The following is a 19,530-nucleotide window of genomic DNA, read 5'->3' as shown; positions in this document are numbered from 1 at the left end:
TTTTATTTTGTTGTTTTTAATCATCTTGCACTATGAACTAATATGAAGCAAAATGAACTGTAGCTCTCCAGTCAAAGTTCAGAACATACACATATATTTGTTTAGCATGCGAAGCGTTTCTTTTAAATTTTGAGGAATTCCATCTAAAATATTGGGATGCGTATGCTTGCTCCATAACTTTACCTATGCGCACTGTGAACTTGATCACCATGGTACGCAGTGTCATGGTTGCATAAGTGTCTCTGACAAAAGTTTTGCTGAAAGAAATTGTCACCACCAATGCAAGTTTTGCGTCAATAGTCTTTGCCGATAGGTAGCATGCCGACACTAGCTGCAAAGGGTCAGCCCAAAGACCAAGCAGTCACATATTTTTAGTGACTGATCGAAGTCTTTACCAAAGATCGTCTATGGTCCAAAGCTATGCCAATATAAGGGGAGTTCAGCGTAGATCTAGCTTTGGGAGCATGAATAAATAAAGTCATTTGCAGGCCCCCATCTTTCTTCAGTCTTCTCTCTTCTCCCAACATGTCAACAACTCAACGTGTATGCGGTGAACCATATACTCTATGCACATTTTTACACATCACCTTTTGCCAACAGTTGATCAATATATAAGACCTGCACAATGCATTTCCAATAAGACCAGTTGGAGCTAGCATCGACGTAATGCGCCATTTGCACAAAGAATCGTTCGCATCAGCAAGGGGCTAAACTATTCCAACCAATCGGCTGTCCATACGTCAGAATTCAGAAATATCTTGCAGCCTTTGCAGAGCCATATGAGCAGTAATGAACCACCAGAGTCTGTTGCCACTTGATATCGTACTGCTTACCAGTTGTTCAGGCTTTCTTGCAGTAGTGCTTTCTGCTTGAGAGAAAACAAACCCATTCACCGGTGCACCTTCACTAGTTAGAACTGATGAAAAAATATACAACTGATGATAAGGATTGCTAATAGAGTTTGCAAATACAACTGAAGAAAACAAGCCCATTCCATCACCGGTGCCTACAAGCTCATCTGCTAATAGAGTTTGCAAATACAATTATATGGATTGCTGGCTGAGACAAGCCAACTTGCTGCAAAAGTTGGAAGTTTGCACAGAGATCAGCTGCAGGACCCTCATAAGCAAACACCGATCGATGCCATGGCAACAAAACGCTCGAGTGAAGTCAATCTAGAACGCATCATGTTCTGGCCCTTCCAGTGTTTTGAGAAGCAAATGTAACTGAACTGACAGATCGCTGCAGTGCAGGTCAAAATACCGGGCTGGTTCTTCCAGCAGCTTCCAGCAGGAGGAAAAGGAATGAAAACTACACATATACAGCTGCTGATTAGGCTACAAAAAAAAATGCTTGTTATCTACTCGTGCTCGTGCATTGTTGTTGGTCACTCATCTCCGTCTCCAAGGCTGACGAGACGTTAGCTGAAAATGACATGATGAGGAGAGACGACTTTTGTGGCATGCTGTGTAACTGTGTTGATTGATATCCTGGGCTCCTGGCAAAGCCACCGACGGGAGCAGCAATTGCATCTGCAGCTGCTAAGGGCCGCGTGCCTAGGAGCTCCTCGACAGATCGGCGAGTGTGGCAGCTGGTTTTGAACTCGATCGTATCCCCGTCCAACAGCTAGCTTCCCAGTTAAATTTGCAGACTTCTGGTAAAAAGTAGCTACCTCAGTGTAAACTTATACTAATAACGAGGGTCACGGGACAGCTTAAATTAATAATCATGGCTTTTTTGTTCAAGGAAGTTTATCGATTTGTTACCTTGAGAGAAAAAACTGTTGGGGCCAAAGAACTTGTGATTTTCAAGCCTTTTTTATGCATGGTTGCACGAATGAAGCAGCTCATCACAATCACAACCACTTCCATGTTAGCGAGGATTAACAAGTGGTATTAGCGTGTGTTCATGCACTAAACTAGTCAAAGGGTGCCAGACAGCGGTGGTGCAAGCAGACGAAGGAGGTTTAGAGGAAGCAAAACCTACAGCATTATTGCATGAGGCGGTTCGTTGCAGGGGCGGACCCACAGTGGGGGCAAGGTGGGCCATCGCCCCACCTCAATTTTTTGATCCTTTAACAGCTATATAAAGTACACTGCAAAATTACAAAAAAATTAAAAATTAGGTGGAGCAAAACACGCTCTACAGCTAAATTTGGCCCAGCAGACCACCATCCGGCCGGTCCACTTCCTATCCCACCCACCCTCGGCCCACCAGCAGTCCGGCCGGCCCACCACCGCGCTTCCGCCCCCCCCCCCCCCCCCAGCAGCCCGGCCTCCCCACCCCCGGCCTCCCCGACCCCCGCGCCGCCAGGTCCCCCCGCTCCGCCGCCCCCCACCCTGAGCGCCGCCCGCCCCACCGCCTGAGGCCCCCCCCTCCCCCGAGCGCCGCGCGCCCCCTCCCTGAGCACCGCCATCCCCCCCCCCCACTGAGCGCCGCCAGGCCGCGCCCCCTCCCCTCGCCCGCGGAGCGCCGCCGCCCGGCCTCCGAGCGCCGCCATCACACACCCCCCCCCCCCTCCCGCGCGGAGCGCCAGCGGCGGCCCGAGCGCCGCCAGGCCGCGCACCCCCCCCCCACCCGCGGAGCGCCGCCAGGCCCGACGGAGAGCCGCTGCCAGCCACCCCCCCCCCTGCGCCGCACGCAGAGGCCGCCGCCCGTCGGGACCAGAGCAAACCCCCTCCAACAAAATCCAGCGCCAAGCACCCTGCTCTCAAAAAAATCCAGTGCCACGCCACGTCCTGCTCTCAAAAAAATCTTATTTTACTGTCTTCTTCGCCCCACCTAATTTGCCATCCTGCGTCCGCCACTGGTTCGTTGTGCCGCTGAAGCTCTACAACGAGAAGCTACTTTTAAAGCTGCACTCGTTCCTTTTTTTTTTTTTTGGTGGCGGCATGCAGCGGAAGAAGGCATGCACATGCTCTTCCTTATTAACTTTCAGCCCAGCCTTATATCTGACAAGATTCCACCGTTTGCTCCCCCCAATAGCCCAACAACAAATGCCACCGCTCAGTCCATCATCAGCCCATGGACATCATCAGTCAAGGTCCATTTATTGCCATGCAACTAGTTTGCGCAGCCCACTCCTCTCTCTCGATAAAGAAGAACTAGCCAGCCCAAACACATGGTAAGCTATCCCTAACAATTGCAAGATGGGGAGTGGTCCTGAATACTCTTGTGTCCAATGTGAACTTTGCTGGTGGCTGCTAAACATGGAGGATAAGAGGATCATGCTGATGGCAGAAAATTCACCCAAAGCAGAACCGGAGAAAATTTGAAGTTTTGATGTGGTGCTGGTGGACTGCACGCAATAAGGCAAATTCGGGACTTAGTGCATGCAGTCCACCAGAACCACATTTGGTGTAACACCAAACTAATGATATTTTCTTTCCCAATACATTAGCCCCAGCGTAAATGTGCATCATATTTTCATAAGCACCTTTTTTGTTAAGATATCTCAATAACTTTTCTAAAGCTTATTAAGAGAATTTGCTTTGATATTAAATTGAAGAACTTGTTAAACGAAACTGAAAACCCTTTAGGAAACGGCCGGCTTTCTATGTGTATGCTTGAGGGGAGGGCAAAGCCCATATAGTGATATAGTTGCGCAGGATACATAGTGCAGGAGGTAGATCGGTTGTGTTAACTAGATCATTGTTCCGTTACTGTGCTATATGTAGTTTAGCAGGCACAAGGTGCTTCCAAACAACCACTGTCACCAACAAGAGATTTATTAACCTATTTCATAGTTCTTAATTTGATTGGCTATGTGAAAACTCAATTTGATCCACATATTTGTATTAGCAACGAGTCCAAAAGAAATCTATCTAAATTGAAAACAAAAGTAAGGAGAATTGATTAGTTATTTCTCAAAATTGAGAAGATTGAGCAGGAACAGTTAGGCCAAAATCCAACGGTTTTTGGATGCCTTCAATCAATAAGGGTCCAAGTCATGTCCCCCTGGAAGATCCAGTGGCAGACCTCGATCTCGCCGGGCTTCCCGCCGAGCGCGACGAACGCCCCGTGGTTGGGGCTCCAGTCGGACGTGTCGAGATGGCAGATGGCCACGCCGTGGTTGATCTTCCGGTTGGAGTCTACGTCCAGGATGTCGGCCTCGTACAGCCGCACGCGCGGCACCGAGTGGCAGTAGTACACCATGTACGGGAACAGGCTCTGGTGGCACGACACGGACCGCGTCACGCCGCCGCCGGCGATGCCCGCGATCCTGCCCAGCCGGACGTCCCGCCCGCCGCCCGCAGCCGACTCCGTGCTGCCCACCGCGACGCTGCTGCTGCCTAGCATCTCCACCGCGAAGTCCACCACGTCCTCCGCCGACGTCGCGCACCGCTTCGTCTCCCCGCGGCTGGGCGCGCGCGCGCACTCGGCCACCGTCGACGCCACCACCTGCCGCATCGCCGTGCCCGGCGCCGCCCCGAACAGCGCCGACACGGCGCCTTCCTCGAAAGGTATCTTCGTGGCGATGTCCCTCGGCAGGAACGCGCGGTGCGGCATCTTGTCGGCGATGTCCGGCATGGGCATGCGGTTACCCATCATGAGGTCGCGTTCCCGGAAGAACTTCCCGGGCTCCGGTGACCACTTCGGCTGCCGGTGCCCGAGCGCCGTCGCCGCCGACGCCGCCGCGGCCGTCTTGGACACCTCCATCTTGGACATATTCTGGTACTCCTTGAACTCGACGCCTTCGTTGGAGTAGGCCTTGAACGTCGTGTTGTCGCCGGAGTAGTGCGTGAACCCTATGCGGTGGTTGGGGTTCGAGCCCTGGCCGTACCCCTTGAACGCCACGCTCCCGGGGTTGGTCGACTTGCCGTAGCTGTCGAAGTCGGCCTCCGCGCCATTGGCGTTGCTCGCGTAGGAGGTGAAGCTATCGTCGCCCATGTTGGCTTGGTCCCTGTACCCTTTGAAGTCGTCGACGGCGGCGTTGCTCCCGGAGGCGTAGCTCCGGAACGTGTTCTCGGGGGCGTTCCCGTCGAGGCCGTAGGACGCGAACGTGTCGTTGAAGCCGTTGGCCTTCTCGCCGTAGTTGATGAAGCCGGAGGCGATCGTGTTGGAGTTGTTGGCGTAGGTCTTGAAGGACTCGGCGGCGCCGTTGGCGGTCTTGCCGTAGCTGGTGAAGCTCTCCACGCCGGCGTTGGCGTCCTGCGCGTACATCGCGAACTCGTGCTCGCGCCCGTTGCCGCTGGAGTCGTAGGCGGCGAAGGTCGCGGCCACCGTGTTGGTCTGCCCAGCGTACCCCGCGAACTCCCCGGCGCCGCCGGTGGCGCCGGTTGTGTACGAGCTGAAGCTGGACGTCCCGACGTTGCCCCCCACCTCGTAGTTGGTGAAGGAGTCGTTCCGCCCCAGCGATCCCTTGCCGTAGCGCTTGAACGAGTCGAGGGGGCCGCTCTTCCCGCTGGAGTAGACGGCGAACTGGTCGGCGCCGCCGCCGCCGCTGTTGCCATAGCTGCTGAAGTTGCCGTTCTCGTAGTTCTTGAACGGCGCGGGGGAGCCTTCAGAGGCGCCGGCGCCCGCGCCGGAGGAGGCGGCGCCGCCCGCGGCGCCCTCCACGGACGGGGACGACGCCGACCAGGACGCCGCGGGGGTGGATGGGCAGAGCAGCGACGCCGCGGCGCAGAAGTCGCGGATGCGGGAGGCCAGCTTCCCCGCGGAGGCCAGGGTGGAGAACGCGGCCGCGTCGGGGGCCGAGAGCGGGGACAGCTTGGCGAAGAAGAAGGCCGGGTGCGGGCGGTTGCTGCGCACCTTCCGGTTCCAGTACCGGATGAACGCCGCCTTCGCCGTGAACGGGTTCGCCGGCAGCGACCACGCCGGTATGATCCGTGGCAGGCCCCGTGGCAGCTTCGGCACGGGCGGTGCCGGGGGAGGGTAGGACGGTGATGTGGCATTCGACGGCGGTGAAGGTGAAGGCAATGGCATTGCGCTAGATAGATGGCAGAGTAGCAGTAGCAGAACGGTGATGGTCAGGAGGAGGTGAGCGCGGCGAGGGGACGCCATTGTTGCAAGTTAATTATGGCTGGGGGTTTGGAAGGGAGGAGTTGCGATGCAGAGGGAGATTTATAAGAGCTGGTAAGTTTGGAGGGAGGGCGAAGGGGCGTGATGCGCGAGATAGGTGGGCGAGTTTGGGGCGTGGTAGTGCTGGAGTTCGTACCGGCACACTGATGCCATGCGTTCGAGTCGTCAGAAATCAGAAGAGAAGTCGCTGCTCTGTTCAAACCAAGTCTCTTTCAGTCAACCGTGAGTTTGGGAGCTCCCTCTTCACATTTGACCACTCGAATTTGCAGTTCTTCATGGTGAATCCATGAACCTGCTGCCAAGAGTAATTAGCACGCGGGCTTAGCAACCCGGGAAAAATCACATTTATACCACGTGGCTGCAAGGTCAATCTGAACCGTTCAAGTGGCATCAAGATCCTATGGCATGTAGCTGGATAAAAAATCAAAGGAGGGAGATTCGTGCATCGAGATTTGTGTAGGAGGAGAGGTTTGAATGGCCAGGATAGCTCTTATGACCATAAAGTGCATGGGCTCTGCTTTTCGAGTGGCATAATAAGGATTAAGTAGCAAGGAGTCCAATGCCAGTATGAAGAATTCAAACATGATGTATGATAATTTCATAATCCATTTTGCTACATTTAGATCCTATTTGGATCATCAAGGATTAATGTTTAGTCTGAACTAAAATTTATGTATCTAAAAATTAGGTGACTGAAATTACTCCGCGAGCTGTTTGGATCACAGGACTAAAAGGTAACTAGGTGGCATATAAAGTCCATTTTATCCTTCCTTTTGCATAAGCATAAAGGAATAAGGTGGAGGGGTACTCTGGTCATTTCTTGGATGGTTGGATCCTTGCAGCTTCATTTAGTTCCAATTAGGTGGTTTTGGAGGAAATGGACTAATGATTAATTTGGGTATGACTAATGTTTAGTCCACATTTTAGTCCTCATATTTGGATCACCTAAACTAAAATTTAGACCTAAAGCTGATCAGCCATGTGATCCAAACAGGACCTTGTGAATGGTCAAACATCACGCGCAAAAGTCGATGGTGACAAATATTTAGGAACAAAGACGAGCAGTTTTGTAAACTCGACATGCTAAATCTGCACTTTTATTATGTATCTTCTTACATCTGTACTTCTGCAATAACTTGACAAATAATATCTGAAATAACTTGTTTATACTAGAGTTAAGGTTGGTGCTAGAATTAACCGAGAGAACCAGTTTTACTTATATGGATTTTGCTACTGTTGAATGGACGGGGCTTTTCTGACTTTGGCCCTGGCACGTGGATCCGAACCCACGTGTTAATGATCCAAATGTAGAGGAATCAAAGTTAGAGCAACCATTTTCCTGTCGAATGCCCCATGCAAAGGCCACTCGTGTCATGATCAGAGCGGAGTGCGAAAGTGATCAGCAGCTTTGTAGGCCAGCCGTGACAATTTCAGCGTTAGCCAATGCCAGTATAGATGCAACAGACGATGAAGTTGCTATAAAACCAAGATAAGCAGACAAACAAATCCTTTGTTCAATCAGCCTATAACGATGAGCAATGGCCAACAGCCACAAGAACAGAGCATAGACGAGAATCCTTTATTCAGTTCTCGCACATGCAGAGCAATCCGCAGCTTGAATCGCGACGGATCCGATCCGTCGCTTTACTTGTCACCGTACTTGTCCTTGAGATAGGCGATGAACTCGCACACCTTCTCCGGCAGGTGCATGTTCCTGGCGACGCTCTCCCTCTCGCCGCACCGCTCCGCCCACGCCGCCAGCCTCGGGCACACCTCCTCGAGGCTGAACTCCCCGAGGCGCGCGTAGCCGGGGAACCACGCCGCGAACGGCACGACGGCGAGGTCGGCGAACCCGAACGCCTCGCCGGCGAGGTAGGGCTTGTCCCCGAGCTCGGCGTCCAGGGCCCGCAGGGCCTCCACCATCTCCCCTCGCGCCCGCGCCCGCGCCTCCCCATCCTTGAGCTTCCATAGCCGGGTCCCGCACTCGAACACCTTCCTGTCCGCGATGTCCGCCCAGAACCTAGCGTGCGCGCGGGCGCGCGGGTCGGAGGGGAGCAGGGCCGGCGCCGCCTCCGGGAACGCCTCGTCGAGGTAGTGGAGGATGACGAGGGACTCGCAGATCGGGCGGCCGCCGTGGAGGAGCACGGGGACCTTCCCGTGGACGGGGTTGGCGCGGAGGAGGAGCTCGCCCTTGTTGGAGAGGTCCTGCTCCAGGGGCTCGTACGGCAGGCCCTTCTCCGCCAGCGCGATGCGGCAGCGCTGCGCGAACGGGCTGACCCAGAAGTCCAGCAGCTGCAGACCCTTATTCTTCTCCCCCGCCATTGCTGTGGTTTGTGGTCTCTCTCTTCTCTGCTCTTGCTCTCTCTCTCTCTGCGTGTGAGCGATGAGCGTGCGTGTGGTAGGAGGGGGTGGCTCTGCTTTTATATTGAGGAGGCGATAGAGAGAGAGAGATCGGAGAAGACAAAAGAGCTTAGGCAAAAGACTTGCTGAGTATCACGGCTTGCGTCACGGATTGCCTCTGAGATCAGGCCACTGGGGATCAGGGTCTGGCCAGGGAGATGATGCGATATGGGGTGACGCCAGTGTTCCAACGCAGCTGCTGCGGTCGCGGACCGGGCCTGCTGTGGTCAGCGGAGTCGCTAGCCCAACAATCCTGGTCCACGCTCCACCACTACCTATCGTTGCCAAATGCTTCTTGGATCTCCACTTTGCTCCCGTTTACTTCGCGTGCAGACAGAATCCACCGGTAACAGGTGTCACACGGTTATATTTTCTAAAACCGTATATTTAAATTAAAATCCAACTGCACCACTATATTTCTTGCGATGAAATCTTCAAAATAAGATCACATTTGGATGATTTTTTGGAATACTTTGAACGCGGAACAATTTTTTTAAACTGGAACAATTGTTCCAGCAATATAAAAAATATTCCGCCTTGTGTGATAGTTTGACTGCCAGTCACACGTGTAACTGCTGTGAGACTCCTAATATTTCCGGTAACGTGTGTACATCTTTATTTCGGTCTTGTTTTGTTGCATTCGTACAATTCTGATGCTTTGGAAGGAACATTTTGCTCTGCTGAATAATGACGAGTCGAGAAATCATGCATCATAAATATGATAATGATGCTACTAGTTTTGGTGATTGATATGACATTGACAGTGGCGAATCCAGCAGCGAGGAGGGGGCTCATCTTCCTTCTCTTCTTCTTCCTCCCCTCTTCTTCATTTTTTTCCCTAAAAATTGAGGGGGCTCAATTATTCTAGTAATATAAAAAAAATATTCTACCTTGTATGATGGTTTGACTTCCAGTCACATATGTGACTCCTAATATTTCTGGTAACATGTGTACATCTTTATTTCGGTCTTATTTTGTTGCATTCGTACAATCCTAGTGCCTTGGAAGGAATATTTTGCTTTGCCGAATAAGGATGAGTCGAGAAATTATGCACCATAAATATAATACTGATGCTACTAGTTTTGGTGATTGAAATGACACTGTCACACTGATACTAATACTACTAATTTTGGTCATGACAGCGTTGAAGGTGTCATTGAACAACATCATAATGAATATTGTATATGCTTATGTACTTTAATCGCTATGTTGTGTTCTTTTTCTTTGAGGCTGTTGAAGCACATAAGCCTTTGTCTATGCTCTATTATCTAAGCTAAGTACCTACACATTGCATCAGAATTGAAAACAAATAAAAAAACACATAAACTCCTGAACTACATCACTCGTCATTTGGCACAGCAAATGTTCCATTCAAGAAATGTCTAGAACTATTGCATCTATTTCCACCATACTCACAACTTGAAAGGGCCACGACAATAGTTGTATTAACAAATTAGAGAATTTCAACCATTAATTAAAACTATGCAATAGGTGCTCCTCCTAAAACTATGCAATAGGTGCTCCTCCTAGCCTTAGGTAAGCATAAGTTTGTTGACATTTTGATTTTATCATTACTGAATCCACTATAAATGGTATTGGAGCTATTATGGATGTCGATGAGACCTAGATAGAATGATTGAAGTTATATAGTGATGTTTCAAGGTTTACTTTATAAACTTAAAATCCTTTGTATGAAAAATATAATCTACAAAAAATGATGATACTTCATAATATTGTTTCAATATTGAGTTTCAAAATTTGAAAATACTTTGTAAGAAAATATAAGTTAACAATTGTCCATTGCATGTTTCGTAATTTAGCACCTCCATCTAATCGTTTACTCTTATTTTTTGAACAGATCCTTTTTCTCATTGGAATTGTAAAAAAAAAATGATGTTTGATGCTACCACTTCACTAGAACTTGCTACCACTCCTAAGTTTTTGAACCCATTTTTCTTTTTAATCTCATCATGCCCTAGTACTTATTACTCTCTCTATCCTAAAATATAGCTACGTTTATATTTATCAAAGTGAAAACTTTTAAACTTTGACTATAAATAGGAAAACAAATCATAAAGATTGACAACATAAAGATGATATTAGTTGATTCATCATGAAACCAACTATCATAATATGTATATGTTTCTATGTAGAATTAATTTTTTAAGATATTATTGGTCATAGATGAAATATTTTTACTTTGGATAACCTAAATATGGCTATATTCTGAAACAGAGGGAGTATATACTTTTTTCGCTTAGTCGTGGGAATTGAAGGGAACCGAACTTGGCTATGGAAAGATAATGAGTCATGTATGAGGTTTGAGTATTAAAGCAATTGATCATTCCATCTTTTCCCTTTCACATCAAAATCAGGGAGGATATGTTACTGTGACGTCCCGAAAATTTCGAATTTAAATAACGCGTTAAGGTGCCCTGACCGAAAAATTTACCCGTCGTAAAATCCTGACTCCCTCCGTTTCACCGCCTCACGCACGCCGTCACATTCCCCGCCCTGTGCCGCACAGCGCCCGGCCTTCCCCACGCGCACCGCCTCGACTCTCGCCACTACGTCACGACAACCGCGCGCGACCGCTCCCCGCGATCAACGCCGACGCAACCCCCCTCGCGCTGCGCGCCTTCCCGCGCGTGGCCGACCGGCCGCGGTCGCCGCCGCGACCGGCGCCGGCACCTCTCCCTCCCTCTCTCTCTTTTCCCTCTCTTCTCCCTATTTCTCTTCCTTTTTCTTTTTCTTTTCCCTCCCCTTTCCCTTTTTCCTTCTTTTCTTTTCCCTCCCTTTCCTCTTCTTCTTCCCTCCTTCCTGTTTTCCCTTTCCCCTGCTCCCGAGCACAGTGGCCGCGCGCCGGCCCTGTGCGTCGCGCCCGCGCTACCCTGGCCGTGCCGCGTGCACGCGCCCGCCCCCGCCTGCTCGCGTGCCCCGCGTGCCCGCGCCCCGCGCCGCGCCGCTCGCCGCCGCGCCCTGGCCCCGGACCCGCGACACGCCGCGCCGCTCGCGCCCTGCACCCGCGCGTGCCGCGCCGCTCGTCGTCGCCGCGTCCTGCCCGCGCACGCGCCGTCGCTTCCTGTCCCGCACCCGCGCTGCACGCCACGTCGCGACGGCCGCAAGCGGCCGGGACGCCATTAATGGCGCCCGCACCGCCCGCCGGCCGCCTCATTTCCCCCACCTCACCGCCCCTCCCCTCGGCCTATAAATAGGCCGCCCGCGTGGCTCACCACCACCACGACCACCTCCACCACCCGGCCCCTCGCATTCCCCAGCTCGGCGCCGCCCCCACGGACGCCTCTGCCCGCCGCCGCAAGCCCCCGTGGGCAGCCCCCCTCGCTGCAGCCCGAGCCAAGGTGAGGCCGGGGATGGGTTCCCCGCGCCCCCTCCCTCTTTTCCCCCACCCCCCGGACCGCCGCCGTGCCCTGCCGGCCGGGATTGGGCCGCCGGCGCCCCCCCCCAATCCCTCCTCTGTTTCTGTCACGGGGGAGGAGAGGAGGAAGAAACCATTTTGCCCAAAACCCCCCTGCTGTTTTTCTGTTTTCCAAAGAAAACCCCCCCCTCTAAGAGTACCCTTATCCGTTCCCGTTTTACAAATGAAACCTCGCCTGTTTTGTATTTCAATTCAAACCCTCCAATGCATACATCTAGATATACTTGACAACCTTTTAGCATGCCTAGAATATTTTTAAGATTCGCAAATAGATCCCTACTCTTTTCTGATATTTACGAACAAGCCCTCGAACCCCCGTTTGAGCCCGGAAACCACCTTTAGCGCGTCATTTTATGTGCGAAACGACCTCCGATTGACCCGAAACTGTACCACGCCCTTTCTAGTATAGTTTTAGCCATGCCATTAAGAAACCACCCAGAGATATTGCCCCTAACTCCGTAACTAAATTATTTCCGATTCAAGCCTATCGGTAAAAGCTTTTAGTTCTTTCGCTTGATTGTGTGTCTGTTTGTTTGCGTCGTAGGACACGGAGTAAACGACGAGGTTCCCGACCGCGACCAGGCAACTGAGGACCAGTACTGCGACCCCGAACCCGAAGGACAGTGCTTCGATCAGGACTTCCCGCAAGGGTTTGACGATGGCAAGTTCAATTCCGCCCTTTGATGCATATTTCTGTCCTAGTTTTTATAAACACGACCCAATGGCCTGTTTTATAAAATTGCATTGTTTTGCGTGCTGGAAACCCGGTAGGATAGCCACCCTTGCTTGAAATAACCATACTTTGACCGCCTGATTTATAAAGAAAATGCGTGTGTGTGGGAAGGGATACAATGGGGTTTTGAAAAGCGAGTTAGATGAGATGGATGGCATTTCTGTGTGAATTGCCGCTGATGTGCTCGTACCTGTGTGGTTGAGCGTGGATGGGAGATATCCATCTTGTCACCCCTAAGGACCGAGTTGATGTGACATCTCACCTAGCTTCTCGTAGTGCGAACCACTTGACCGTTGTATGGGCAACGGCTTGGCTCAACCCCACTAGTTAGTCTGATAGCCATCAGGAGAGCTGGGAGCAACGGGTGATCAAGGAGACGGGATAAGCTCTGTGTGACTTATGCCCCGGTTAAACCTCGGTGTAGGTCGAATGACCCCTTGATAGATCCCGTGATGGCTAGTCAGGTCTAGCTACGGTGGGTAAGGGCTTCGATGGGATCTGCACCGGCACTCAGGTGTTCGTGCTGTGGTACCCCACCTGTGGGTAAAGTTGCACACCTCTGCAGAGTTGAAATCTATTCGAATAGCCGTGCCCACGGTACTGGGCAAGTTACGGTGTGGTCACATAACTAGTGTTTCTCTCTGGGAATGGTTGATCCAGTGTGAGTTGTTTGGAAAGTATCCGGCAGTGGTGCCGAGTGCTACGGCGGACGGGGAGTCTGGTAGCAGTTTTAAACTAGATCCTGTGTGGATCAACACCGTGTGCCCCTCGATGCTTAACGACTTGTTTTTTGAAAAATGTTTTAAAACGAACCTTTGCATAAAGTCGAGTTTTCCGCAAATGAACCATAACCTTATCCTTGGATTATCCTGTGCATGTAATTCTGTGATAACCCCTCCGTGGGTGTGATTGGACTTGCTGAGTACGTTTGTACTCACCCCGTTCTTACTTTACAGTGGAGGATCCCGACTACAACCCCGAGAACGACGAGTAGGGTCCCGTCCTGCACCCAGTCTTGCCTGTGGGTGAGGTCACCGTTGGAGCTCCGCATGGCGCAAGACTCTGATGATCCTTTGTTCGTAGCTAGTGTAGTTGTGTGGGTTCTGGTTGTAATCCTCGCGATAGTGGCGCTTCACTGCCCATTACCGCGTAGAGTTGTACGGTGATGTACCATCTGTTGTAATAAAAGTGTTATCAGCCTCCTGGGACTGATAAAGTGACACTTTTAAGTCTTCCCTGATGGGGGGACGCTTCAGGTGGTATCAGAGCCGTAGGCTGGCCGTGGGACGTGACCCTAGGAGCGAGACCACTTTTTAGGCCCTAGAACTTGTCCCGGTTTAGAAACTTTCTGCACAAACGCTCACCACTGATCTTTGCCTTGTTCCAGATGGCTGGCAATGGATGGGTTAGCGGAATCTGCCACGCAGAGCCCGGCCTCCCCAAGTTACTATTGCTCAGCCTGGAACGCGTTGGGGTTATGGAAACACCGGAGTACGCCTACCGAGAATACATCTCCGGTGGCACCCTTCGGTGCGACACGATGATTTTTGTGGAGAGAAGCACCCGCTATCCTGATGTGGACCCTTGGTTCATCTCCACCACTGGCTTCCGTTTCCCCGACACCTATCGAAAGGCCGCTCGTAAAGCCCTGCGACGACTGCGTGTGCTCTACAAGCACCACCTTCAGCGGACCCCTATGGGATTTTTCCCACCCGCTGAAAGAAGAGGGCGCACTTGGATTGCCCGAATGAGGGGACTTGGACGAGAAGAAGAAGACCTGGAAGACACGGTTTCCCACCTGTCCATCTACCTCACTGGCTTAGATGCACTCTGCAACGAGCAGGCGGCACAACTGAAGAAATTAATCCATGGAGTTGAAAAGATAACCCAGGAGCTGGAGGAACAACGGACAAGAGCTGCAACCGCCGAGTATTCCTTAGCCGCCCTCCAAGCCCAGATGCAAGAATACGAGACCCGCAACGGAATAGGTGGGTGGATCGAAAAAGAAGAAGAAGAACCCATGGAGACCCATTGGGACAAGGGTACTCAGACCGAAAACGAGATGGATCGGTTCCTTCCAATAAAGAAGCGCTCTATCAGGACCGAGGAAGAATCTCCATGATAGGATTAGCACCCCTAGCAAAAACCCTACCCTAATGATCACGTATCCATGAAAACTGTACCACCCTTGTTGTAATAATAAATATCATCTGCTCGCTTTTGCATCTGCACCAGATTGTTTACCCCGTTTCTGTTTCAGATGGCTGAGGAAGGATGGACCCAGGGCGATTGCCAAGCCGCACCTGGATTCCCCAGCCTCTTGATCAACACCCTGGAGGACCTTGGCGTTACGGAGCGCCCAAGGTACTACAGCCGAGAGTACGAGCACCATGGTACCCTCCGCTGCAGGGTGATCCTGGTCATCGCCAGGAGCAACCGCTACCCCGACATCCAGCCCTGGCGCGCGACCGCCACAGGGTTTAGACACCAAGACACCTACCCCTTGGCCATCAGAAAAGCACTCCGCTACTTGTGCCGGATTTTTGAAGAACACCTCGCCCCTACACCAGCGAAGTTCTTTCCGCCGGCCATCAGAACCCCAGTCTGGGAAGCACGCATGAGAAACCTGGAGCGACGTCGCCACGAAGAAGGCCCCCTGTACCAAGTGGCTACTTACCTAGCTGCCCTGGACCAACTCTTTGACGAGCAAGCCAACCTTCTGAGGGAGCAGACTCACCGAGCCGAGCAAGCAGAGCTCGCGGTGAGGATGCAGCAGATCCGAGCCGCCCATGCCGAGGCAAGAGCCGCAGCCGCGGTCAGTAGCGAAGCAGTCGCCCAAGAGAGCCTTAGGCAGGCCCGAGACCGGCGTATGCAAGATTGGACCCAAAGTGGAACACCAGTCCCGGCGATAGAGGAAGACCATGTTTTGCTCGGGACACCCGTCATAGGGTGGGGATCACTCTTTGGGAGCACACGAGCCCCACCTGAGAATCCTGAAAGTTCTGCTGCCGCCGACGAAGGAGATGCTGCAATGCAGCCCCTGACCGATGGGGACCCAGAAGACGGCGAGCGAGAACCTCTCACCCTGTCCGCCCCGGAAGAAGACACACCACGCAAGTAGAGTGACCAACGCCATCACAGTAATGCCCTCCCCAGCCTTTCTGCTTACGCCGTACCCTTAAGACAAGACCCTGGATGAGTAGCACGAGGCCTAGCCTTACCCTAAGTTGTACCCCCTCGCAGTAATAAAATGGTTCGTAATTGTTGTTTGTGATGTTGTGTACTGGTTTGTTGTGTGCTGATTATTTATACGAATACAGGCAGAAGGTAGATTCTGCCCTATATACGAATTAAACAACTTAAACATCACAACCCTGATCAACAGGTGACCCCCCGGAACGTTGCGAGGGCCTCCCGCGGCCGGAACCCGTAGCCGCTAGTGTCGGAGCACACCCCGTTGAACAAGATCTTCCCCAAGGAGAGCAAGAAGTAAGCCAGAACCGAGGGGGAAGTCAAGAAGGAGAACAACTACCACCACCCCCACCCCTCGGAGACCTGGCACAAATTATCCATAACCAGACCCTCATACTGGAGACTCTGGCGAACGCCCTCATTAACCGGCAGCCGCGAGGGCAGAGTATGAACGACAAGCTGACGGCCTTCCTAAGGACCAAGCCACCTACCTTCGCCGGATCCTGCAACCCGTTGGATGCTGACGACTGGTTGCGAGTAATTCAGAGGAAGCTCGAACCATTCGAATGCCAGGACCGGGATAAAGTCCTACTGGCAGCCCACCAGCTCACCGGAACGGCATTATCCTGGTGGGAAAACTATTGTGCTGCAGCCGAAGATGCCTCTACCATCACCTGGGGAGAATTTGTAAGGGAGTTCCGCCGCTACCACATCCCTTCGGCCACTATGAAGCGCAAGGCGGATGAATTCCGCGCACTACAACAAGGGAGCATGACGGTGGAAGAATACACCCACCGGTTTATAGAATTGGCCCGATACGCGCCGGAGGAGGTGAACGACGACGATAAAAAGCAAGACATGTTCAAGAAGGGGTTAAGCCCAGAGCTCCGGACCTTGCTTACTCCCCAGATCTATCCGGACTTCAACACCCTGATGAACAAGGCCATCCTCACAGAAAGGGCCAAGGCCGAAGAAAGAAAGGACAACAAACGCAAGTTGTTGGAAAGTAAGGCTCGCCAACAAGACCGTTTCCAGAAGCCGAGAAATTCTAGCTATACTGCACCAGGAACTCAGGCCCCAATGCAGTATAGAACTCAGTCCCAGGTGACAGGATCACAGGCCCCGCCTAGAAGCCAGAATACCTCGAGGGCCCCGCAAAGCAATGCAAGTCAGGCCACCCCCGACAACAACAATGTTAGGGCTTGTTTCAACTGCCGAGAGACAGGGCACTTCATCGCCAATTGCCCCTACGCCAAGAATAAACCGGCAACGTCGACTTTCTCCAACACGGTGAACGGGCCCAGACCAGCCCTGACCGGTGCCAACCGAGTGCCCGTCCGCAACAACGACAACAGCCAGCAAGTGAAGCAGCAATCATTTGGACGAGCCCGCGTCAATCACATCGACGCGCAGGAGGCTCAAGAAGCTCAGGGCGTAGTGCTCGGTGAGTACCTAGTCAACTCAGCTCTGGCGACAGTATTATTTGATTCCGGAGCATCACACTCGTTTATATCCTCGAGCTATGTGGAGAAACATAAAATACCTACAGTACTACTAAAGACACCCCTATTGACCCGGACGCCTGGAGGCGACATCAATTGCCAATTAGGTTGTTCACGGGTAAGGATCAACTTAAGTGGGGTAGACTTTCTAGCAGATTTGGTAGTACTTAAGCCTGGGGGAATAGACGTGATCCTTGGGATGGATTGGTTAAGCCGACACAATGGTCTCATAGGCTGTACCGACAAAGTGGTACACTTAACAAACCACGAAGGAGTACAAGTGGTCTGCCGTACCCGGGATAGTAAGTTTGATCCAATGGTGTTTAGCGTGGAAGCCAAGCCCTTAGAAGGAGTGCCGGTAGTAAGCGAATACCCAGATGTATTCCCCGAAGAGCTTCCCGGTATGCCGCCAGATAGGGATATAGAATTCGTCATAGACCTTATCCCCGGAACATCCCCCATAGCCAAGAGACCCTATAGAATGGCGGCCCCTGAATTGACAGAATTAAAGAAGCAACTAGAAGAACTGCAGAGGATTGGCTTCATCAGACCAAGCTCGTCGCCATGGGGAGCCCCAGTGCTGTTTGTCAAGAAGAAAGATGGGAGTATGAGGTTGTGCGTGGACTACCGAGCACTGAACGAGGTTACCATTAAGAACAAGTACCCTCTTCCCAGGATTGATGACCTGTTCGATCAGCTAAAGGGAGCCAAGTACTTTTCCAAGATCGATCTAAGGTCAGGATACTTCCAGCTCAAGATTAGAAAAAGTGACATCCCTAAAACAGCTTTTGTCACCCGCTACGGGCAGTTTGAGTTCACCGTAATGTCCTTCGGACTAACCAATGCACCTGCTTACTTTATGAACCTCATGAACAAGGTGTTTATGGACGAGCTGGATAAGTTTGTCGTAGTCTTTATCGACGACATACTTATTTACTCCAAGAGTGTTCAAGAACATGAACAACATCTGCGGGTAGTGTTGGAAAAATTAAGGATACATAAACTATATGCAAAATTCAGCAAGTGTGAATTCTGGCTGGAGAAAGTAGCTTTCCTTGGTCACATTCTGACCGCGGAAGGAGTAGCAGTGGACCCAGAGAAGGTTGAAGCCGTATCCAATTGGCAGCAACCGACTAACGTTAGTGAGATCAGAAGTTTTCTTGGATTAGCCGGATACTATCGGAGATTTATTGAAGGATTCTCTAAGATAGCCCGACCCATGACGGAACTTCTTAAGAAGGAGAAAAAGTTCGCTTGGACAGAATCCTGTGAGAGGAGTTTTCAAGAATTGAAGCGAAGACTGACAACCGCCCCAGTGCTGACCCTACCGGACATTCATCGGGACTTTGTCATTTATTGTGACGCATCCCGACAAGGATTAGGGTGCGTACTGATGCAAGACGGGAAAGTCGTTGCATATGCCTCCCGCCAACTCAGGACTCATGAGCAGAACTATCCGACTCATGATTTGGAACTAGCAGCCGTAGTGCATGCCCTTAAGATTTGGAGACACTACCTGATCGGAAATAAGTGTGAGGTTTACACCGACCACAAGAGTCTAAAGTACATCTTTACTCAGCCAGATTTAAATTTGAGGCAGAGAAGATGGTTGGAGTTGGTCAAGGACTATAATCTGGAAATTCAGTATCACCCCGGAAAGGCGAACGTGGTAGCCGATGCCTTAAGTCGGAAATCCTATGGGCCCACGAATGACCATCTGCAAGAGGAAATGGCACGATTAAATGTGCACATTATACCTCAAGGTTCCAGCCAAGTGCTAAACGTCCAATCAGCATTAGAGGATAAGATTAGAGAAGCCCAAAGCTCGGATCAAGAGTTAGTAAAAATTCGCAAACAAACTGGAGAAAACAAAGCACCGGGCTTCAGAGTGGACGATAAGGGAACATTATGGTACGAGGATAGGATTTGTGTACCCCAGGATGGAGATTTCCGGCAATTGATCATGGACGAAGCCCATAACTCGGCCTACTCTATCCACCCAGGATCCACCAAAATGCATATGGACATAAAGCAAAAATATTGGTGGAATGGAATGAAAGCGGATATTGCACGATTTGTGGCTCATTGTGATACTTGCCAAAGGATCAAGGCCGAGCATCAGAAACCGGCAGGATTATTGCAACCCTTGCCTATTCCGGTGTGGAAGTGGGATGAGATAGGAATGGACTTCGTAGTGGGACTGCCCAGAACACAGAAAGGACACGATTCCATATGGGTAATAGTGG

The 19,530-nt window shown here is 51.5% G+C and overlaps 2 protein-coding genes across 2 annotated transcripts; both read right to left on the bottom strand.

Moving 5' to 3' along the window:
- Positions 1-3,927: 3,927 nt before the first annotated feature.
- On the bottom strand, positions 3,928-6,003 carry LOC112882416 (BURP domain-containing protein 14-like). The gene is made up of 2 exons (XM_025947471.1): positions 5,940-6,003; positions 3,928-5,828 (listed from the first exon to the last, which is right to left on the bottom strand). The coding sequence occupies exons 1-2, from the start codon at positions 6,001-6,003 to the stop codon at positions 3,928-3,930; spliced, it is 1,965 nt and encodes a 654-aa protein (XP_025803256.1).
- Positions 6,004-7,266: 1,263 nt separating this feature from the next.
- On the bottom strand, positions 7,267-8,392 carry LOC112882417 (probable glutathione S-transferase GSTU1). The gene has a single exon (XM_025947472.1). The coding sequence runs from the start codon at positions 8,341-8,343 to the stop codon at positions 7,666-7,668; it is 678 nt and encodes a 225-aa protein (XP_025803257.1). The 5' UTR covers positions 8,344-8,392; the 3' UTR covers positions 7,267-7,665.
- Between the last annotated feature and the right edge of the window lie 11,138 nt (positions 8,393-19,530).

This window comes from Panicum hallii, chromosome 2 (assembly GCF_002211085.1).
Source record: "Panicum hallii strain FIL2 chromosome 2, PHallii_v3.1, whole genome shotgun sequence".
In the NCBI taxonomy this organism is placed as follows: Eukaryota; Viridiplantae; Streptophyta; class Magnoliopsida; order Poales; family Poaceae; genus Panicum; species Panicum hallii.
Note: the sequence above shows the minus strand (reverse complement) of the source record. Positions and strands in the feature narration are given on the sequence as shown.